The 7,554-nt window shown below is 29.0% G+C and overlaps 1 protein-coding gene across 5 annotated transcripts; it reads left to right on the forward strand.

Moving 5' to 3' along the window:
- Positions 1-3,613: 3,613 nt before the first annotated feature.
- On the forward strand, positions 3,614-6,988 carry LOC110659455 (uncharacterized). 5 transcript variants are annotated; one of them, XM_021817402.2, is made up of 9 exons: positions 3,614-3,826; positions 3,902-4,016; positions 4,224-4,351; positions 4,687-4,844; positions 4,990-5,058; positions 5,419-5,557; positions 5,806-5,868; positions 5,981-6,024; positions 6,527-6,988. In XM_021817402.2, exons 1-9 carry the CDS (start codon positions 3,727-3,729, stop codon positions 6,563-6,565), a joined length of 855 nt encoding a protein of 284 aa, XP_021673094.2. In that variant the 5' UTR covers positions 3,614-3,726; the 3' UTR covers positions 6,566-6,988. The 5 variants fall into 5 exon arrangements, with proteins under 5 accessions (XP_021673094.2, XP_021673096.2, XP_021673095.2 ...); XM_021817404.2 differs by having other exon boundaries at positions 5,984-6,024; XM_021817403.2 differs by having other exon boundaries at positions 3,615-3,826; positions 5,984-6,024; positions 6,586-6,683.
- The last annotated feature ends 566 nt before the right edge of the window (positions 6,989-7,554 follow it).

Consider the following 7,554-nt stretch of genomic DNA (forward strand, 5'->3'; position numbering starts at 1 on the left):
TTTTTTTTAAATTGATACTTTTTTATATAAAACTATTAAATATGAAAAATATATCCACTTGAAAAAAAAAATAAATTTTTTTAAGGTTTAAAAAAAAAGCACATATATTTTTTTTTTAAATTCGATGAATAAATTATATTAAGTAAATTTTATTAAAAAAATTATAAAAATATATTACGCATTCATATTTATTATAACAAATTGCATTAAATTAAAATAATTAATTGTGTTATAAATTGTCTTCGTAATAATTTTTTTATTAAATTAATAATTTTTTGTAATTAATAATTTAAAAAAAATTTCAGCTTACAAAAATCACATAAGATAAATTATAAAATTTTATTAAATCATCTTATTTTTTTAAGCAAAGTAATTTTATTTTATAATAAAAGTAAGTATTTATAAAATATATCCTATTTTAATAATTATTTAATAATTTATGTCATGAAACACGCGTAGGCCTAATCGCTGCCAATCGGTAGGTGAAATTTGGACCAAAACCCTGAAATTTGAGGATTTGGCTAGCTCCCACCAATACAACCCTTGAGGCATGTCCCTAACTTGTTTGTTCTGTTATGGTAGGTAAATATAGGATTGGACTTATTCCCCGACATTACTGGGTGCCAATCTGGCCACTCCTCGCACCTATTTCCCTCCCCGTTTCTCTTTCCGGTAGGTAAAGCTGGGGATCGCAATCTCATATCAAATCATGCAGTGAAAGTCGCCGCCCATACAAGTCATAAGCCACGGGCTTCAACTTCACACTTTAAAATCATATTATATTGGAATGCCTAATCAGAAAATTGTGCAAATCCCAAATGAATTAAAACCTTTTTATGTGATTTTCCATGGAGACAAGTTATGGGCTGAACGTTTTAGGACTTTTTCATGATTAATTTTCCAATTTCCTTCCAGAAAATTAAACACAGTGATGAGACAAAAAAAAAATGATAAGCAAAGAAGCCATCAAATATTAATTAAAACAGAAGGCTTGCGTTTGATGGAAAGTTTTGGATAGATTAAAGGAGGCTTGCATTTGGCGACTAGCACAGTCAACTCGGTGGGATAAGCAAACAAGCTAGCAAATATTAATTAAGACAGGAGGAGGTCAAAATTCATTTTAAAATAAAAATGTATTTACGTTGAATAAGGTGACCTAGGTGGATAAGATGAAGCTTCGCCAAGTGCGCAGGTTGAAGCGTCTCGGACTTGCTAATTCATTTCAATTAAGTAATTGGGTTCCTGATGTTATTGTTCCAGAACCATTGAAAACCAAGTAATTGGGTTCCCAATGTTGTTATTGTTCCAGAACCATTGAAAACTTCTTAGAACCAGAAAGTCCAATATTGTTCTAGAACAATTGTTTGCTTGGGTAAGGGTTACGATTTCCTCCTCCTTCCATATGTTCTTTTAGATTATAATTTTTATTAAATTTTAGATATTATATTATAAATTTATAATTTACTTTTAAAAAAATAAATTATTAATAAATTCTACCCTAATTATTTTGAAATTATTTTTAGAATTAGTGAGATCTCGAATTCAGTTTTCATTCAGAATGAATTGTATTATAAAAAAAAAGTAAATATTTTTTATTTTAAAGAAGTAAGTATTTTATTAAGATATATATAACAATCCCAAATGCTTGGAACAAAATGCACTAAAATTGTAGTAATACTATGTAATTATAGGGAAAAATATTAAAAAAACTTGAGTTCTAAAATTTTTGTAATTTTACCCTAAATTAATATATATATATATATTTTATATTTGTCTATCACACCTTATCGTAAATAAGTCCATTAATGAGCTAATGAAACATCATGTCAGATATTTTTTTACTCTCAATTAACTAAAAAATAATTGAATCTAATTAATTGAAATAAAAAAAAATAAAACAAAAGGAAGATGGTTTTGATAATTGAGGGATTTGAAAGTAAATTTTGATCAAAAAATTTTTGCAAGTAAGCTTTGATAAAAAATTTCAAAGCCATATATGTTTTGCAAGTCAGTTTTAATAAAAAATTTCAAAATCATCTTTCTTTTATTTTTATTCTTTTTATTTTATTTAATTAAACTTAATTAAAATTTAATTGAATTAATCGGAGGATAAGAATGTCTTACTTGACGTTGGGTTAGCTCATTAATAACCTCATTGATGATAAGATGTAGTTGAATAAACATACTAAAAAAATACCATAAAATTTAATTGAAAATTTTTTAGTGTATGCAAGAATTGTAAAAATTTTAAAAATTCAAATTTTTTTTCTACATTTATTCTTAATTATACGTATTTTTTTTAAACTAAAAATTATTGAAATCGTCATATTAATCAAAAGAAATATCTAAACATATGAGTACCTTATCAACCTCAATGCTAGTTGAGCAAATGTTTTTTTTTTTTTTCTTTTTTTTTTGGCCGTGTAACGTATATTACAATTTTTTTTAAAAAAAGCTAAACCGTGCTAAGACTATTAGACTAATAATGAAAATTCAATAATTTTATGGCCTATTTGGTATTGTATAGAAACTGCTGTTGAGAAAATTATTTTTTTAAATACATTAGTTAGAGAGTGTTAAAAAATAATTAAAAATTAAATTTGATCAATTTTAATCATAAAAATATTAAAATAATAAAATAACTTTTTCTAAACTGCTTTTCTCAATACCATTTAAAATGGTGCTTTTATTTAGAAAAATAGTTTCAGACTTTAAAACTCAATACTAAACATAACTATAATATCTTTCATTCCACATGAAAGTTAAAAGCAATACATCTTGTTTAATCTTTTCTTAGTATACCATTTATTTATATTGCTATATTTAAAATTAAATAACTAACATTATTAAATTATTCTTAAATTATTTTTATTTGTCATCTAAATTTTTTATATGGTAATTAAAAAATAATTAAATTACCTAAATTATAATATAATACTATTACCTTTATCTCACAAAATTAAAAGAAAGAATGAGAGATATCAAGATGAGTTTTAAAAAATTATACAAATAATTATTATGTTTAGTAAATATTAGGATAAAATTAAAAAAAATTAACTCATTGATTATCTAAAAGCTATAGTTAATTATGAGCAAAACAACTTCTAAAAAATGACAAATAATTATGAACAAAATAATTAAAAAAAAACAGATAAAAGTGAATAAAAATAATAATAAATAAACTATTATTTGAAAAAAAGTCTATAAAAGAAAGTAAATTTAAAATTGTGAGATGGAGGGATTCTATAATCTTTAATAAATATTTTTGTTAATTTTAAATTAAAATAAAGACAAATTAAAATTTAAACCAAATTTTATACTCATAAAATATTAATTATAATTTAAAAAAACCTCTTAATAATACAACATTTTTAAGAAATAAAATTAATTTAATCTTTCATTTTACATTACATTACATTCTATTTTATCCTTGCGAATTTGCTCTTGCATCACATCTAAAACTCACACAGTCACACGTGCAAAACATTTGGTGGCTAATGTTTTAATTACATAAGAAATGAGGCGCGAAGTTTTAAGTACATGATTTAAAAACACAGACGTTATTTTCCTTATCCATTCATTTTTATTTTTTTCTTTTTATTTCTTAAGCTGGAAATCAATTTCCCACCACAATTCCATTCTCCAATTCCCAAAACCTCAAATTCCAAATCCTCTCCTTATGATACTAAAACAATCAACAGTTAATAGGCGCTGGCCGCAGAAACAATGCTCCTTCAAGCCCTTACATCGATCATCTCCTTCCCCAATTTTCACCAGCATTATCACCGCCGAAAAACAGTTCTCTTCTGCCGTGTAGCTTTAAACGGTGAATTTCACTTCTGCTTGAGGAATCTGATTTCAGATTGAATTTTGGTTGTTTGGCTCAAAAATATTGTTGCAGGTTCAAGATCGAATGGAGTAATGAGCACGCGTACTTGGTGGAAGAGGAAGAATCGAAGAATGACGATTTCAGCTTCCAATGTTGAGACTTCCAGTCTCAATGTGGAGAAGAAAAGGTACTAATTTAGCAGGAGCAGATCTCAAATTTATTTACTCCTGAAGTTTGCTTTGTTTCAATGTATTCTCTGAATACTTGTGGGATGCTTGGTTGCAATTGTGTGAACTTGCGACATATATTAGCTATTATTTGAATTTGTGTTTGCCTTCATATGCTTATTCCTTTAACTCTGAAATACGGAAATTGTTGTTCTGTCCTCCCACAGAAAAGTTGTGGAACACATATGTTTGCTCAAAGCAAAGCAAAATTTGTCTGAAGAGGAGGAGAATGACATGCTAGATTATTTGTATACTTCCCAATATCAAATGCATGGAATTGTAGCAATATCTTTGGGTGAGTTTCCTTTTGATTAACCAATGATACTTTGTTTTTTGTTTATTTTACTTGGCCTTGACATTAGCCATTAAATGAAGAAAATCAATTGCTGACTGTTTACTAAGTGTGATTTCATGTAGTAGGTAGATCATGCTCATTTAAACTAGTTTTTAACTACTAGAAATTGAATGTTTATTCATTCATTTATCTTTTCGGAAGATGGAGCTCTAGATCACGCCTATAGTTACCAATTTGAAATACCTCTGTTGGGTGATACAGAATTCAGGAGCAAGTTTTGTGTTCCAGGCCTGCACATGTATATCTTGAACCATCTTATATTAATAATCATGTAGATGCCCTATTTTCTGTAGGACGCATCTCCAATGACACTGTAGAAAATTATACACATGCTGTTTTCATGCGTTTCCAAAGAAAGGAAGATGTTGCGAAGTTTTATGAGAACCCTTTCTATTTGAAAGTTCTCAAGGAGCGTGTGATCCCTCACTGCCATGTATGCCCTAACATGTAAACGCCAAAACTGAATTACTCAAAATTTTTATTTCCTTTTGACTTCCAACCATGTAATCTTGGATTTTTTTTTTTTCAGTTTTACTCTGATGCTGCTTATTTGACTCAAGTTTGCTGCATATTTTCAGGGAATAATTAATGTGGATTATGAATCTGAAGTAGAAGATGATATTCTTCCTATATTTCGTAAAGGAGAGGTTGGATTCTCATGCTTATAATTTTATTTATGGTTCTGGGACTTTTTTTTAACAAAATAAAGGGAAAAAAAAAAACTTTTAGGCTTTTTTATTACTTGTCTTCATACGTAGGCAGATTATATTCTAAATCAATTCCAACCATGCAAATAGTGAAAAACTTTTGATTTCTGGAAAGGAAAATATATGTTCTATCATCTTTTGGCACTTTAAGTTCTAAAATTTCATGGTCTGTGTGGAACACATTGATATATGGTATATTTTTTTTCCCTTTTATGTACTTTTGATGTTGCAATATCATTTTTCTGTTACTGGTTTTTCTAGTACATTCTGATGTGGAATTCAAATACTTTGTGGTGGCAGGAGTTCAACTATGGTGTAGAGTTTGTACATCTTATAGCATTTGATGAGAGTGCATCTGGTGCACCTGTTGAAGATGCATTGGTATCTCTTGAAAAGTTGATGAAAGAATTTCCATCCTTAGTTGTTCAGTCTACTCAAGGTATGTTTGAACTTTAAAACAAGAGGTGCATATTAAGATTTTCAAGCCATTAATTAGCTTGCTGTCTTCTCATCTTCCCTGAGCATTGATTTCATTGGCTAGCTGGGAATCAATTTGTCTTTTTATTTAATTATTGATAATATTTATACTGTTTATTGGCTACTAACTGTTATTGCTTGGATCCAAGGAAGTAATCTTTCTTAATCGGACAACATAAATATTATCTTTTGTTTGTATGTGATGATCAGGTTCCAATTTTAATGTCAGTAGTCAGGAATATACGCATGCAGTGGTGACAAGATTTCGATCATGTGCGTTTGCTTTTACATTCTGTAATAACTGATTCATTATCATTTCTGTTTTGTTTACTGTTATTTGCTCGCATATTTTTTGTTTACTGTTATTTGCTCGCATATTTTGCAGCAGAGGCATTTGAGATGTTTGTGGGCAGCGCAGAGTACAAAGATGTAAGAAGCTCAATCGAATCAATGGATTTGACATTTTCACTTTTCTGTATTTAAGTTTTCTCTTATTCAAGTTTTCAAATATCTATATTTATTTCATATGGCTTGAATATTTGTTTCCATACCTCAGTCATTTTCCACTCTCAGACATGTTCAAAAACTTCAAGTTAGGACTGTCAAATATAATTTTTCTTCCTTGTAGAAAAGGATTCTTTTGTCCTTTTCTTGAATTTTAGGCCATATATGAATTTTCAATCTTATTCTTGTACATTTCTTACTATTTCTACTTACAATTCTGTGGTATTTTTATGATAAATTTCAAGTTAGTAAACTAGCTTTGTGATTTGTAACTCCTACTCAAGAGAGCTAATATTTGTTTGATGGTGCAGATATGTGTAGTAATTAGAATATAGGTTTAGAACTTCCAACTGACAAAAAACTTGAACTATTAACGATGAACATTTCTTTTCATCATTAACATGCTTTTGCAATTCTGTGCTTGCAGTTGCACATGTGTTTTAATGAAGAGATTAACTGTAAATAGTTTATCATCTGAAAAAGCAGATATGGAGGTCAAAATTCGAGCTGATAATCAAGAAAGCACTTCCCATTCATTTCTGTGTTGATCCAGTAGGCGAGGAGATTATGTAGTGATGGGCCATTTCTTTTATGGTTTATGTTCCTACTCATAGAAGCTAAGGCATAAATGAAAGGACACAAACATGCTATACATTGACATGGAATTCTTGCAGAAGTTTAAAATCTCGATCCTGTTAGTTTTGATTTCTGGGAAAAAGGACACAGGTGAGCTTTCTTTGCACTTTGGTTCCTGCTTAACGGGTGGTGCATCTTTATTTTGACTTTTGAATTTCGTCATATATTCATTCAGAAGTATATTGGTTCACTCTGTATTTCTCTTCTATTTCCTTTTCTACAAGTGAAATAAAAATTCCCATTTCTTCTTTTATCTTTCTTGATAATGGATGAGAATATATTTGATAGTTATCACGTTTCTTCATGTTATATCTTTAAGTTAAATACTGTGTACTCTAATCTTTTTCCTGGTCCTAGTATCCTATACTATGCATATTTGGCTAGAAATGAGGTTTGGATGGAAGGCTGTATTCCTTGTCCAAGTGAAAATGTTGAAATTGAATTTGATGATAGAACTAGTTATTTGATCCATCTCTGGGAAAATTCTTCTTAGCAAGCAAAAAATCTGGGCAGTTCAAACAGACTAGTCAATCTGATTGTCAAATATATGTATCGAGAAAAGTATCTCCCTCCATATTTTTCTTATATTTCAACAGGTGCTTAGTTTAGCCTGTCACTTTGTCTCCATGTAAGCTTGGCATTCGGAGTTGCACTCCAGCAGTAGTAGCTTCTGCATGAATAGAACATGATTTGCCTACTGACTTACAGGCACAATATTTGATTTCCCTTGGTTGATCATGGGTGTTACATCTTTATATCTGTCAATGCACTGTATTACCGCATACGGGAGAAACAATGAACACCTACAAACATACAACT

This window comes from Hevea brasiliensis, chromosome 7 (genome assembly GCF_030052815.1).
Source record: "Hevea brasiliensis isolate MT/VB/25A 57/8 chromosome 7, ASM3005281v1, whole genome shotgun sequence".
Lineage (NCBI taxonomy): Eukaryota > Viridiplantae > Streptophyta > Magnoliopsida > Malpighiales > Euphorbiaceae > Hevea > Hevea brasiliensis.

What these genes read in the sequence shown, in the direction of transcription:
- LOC110659455 (XM_021817400.2), top strand. Translation starts at nt 3,727, where the DNA reads ATGCTCCTTCAAGCCCTTACATCGATCATCTCCTTCCCCAATTTTCAC. An exon ending in AATTGTAGCAATATCTTTGG is followed by an intron (nt 4,352 to 4,686) that starts GTGAGTTTCCTT and finishes ATAATCATGTAG; the next exon opens with ATGCCCTATTTTCTGTAGGA. An exon ending in CTATATTTCGTAAAGGAGAG is followed by an intron (nt 5,059 to 5,418) that starts GTTGGATTCTCA and finishes TTGTGGTGGCAG; the next exon opens with GAGTTCAACTATGGTGTAGA.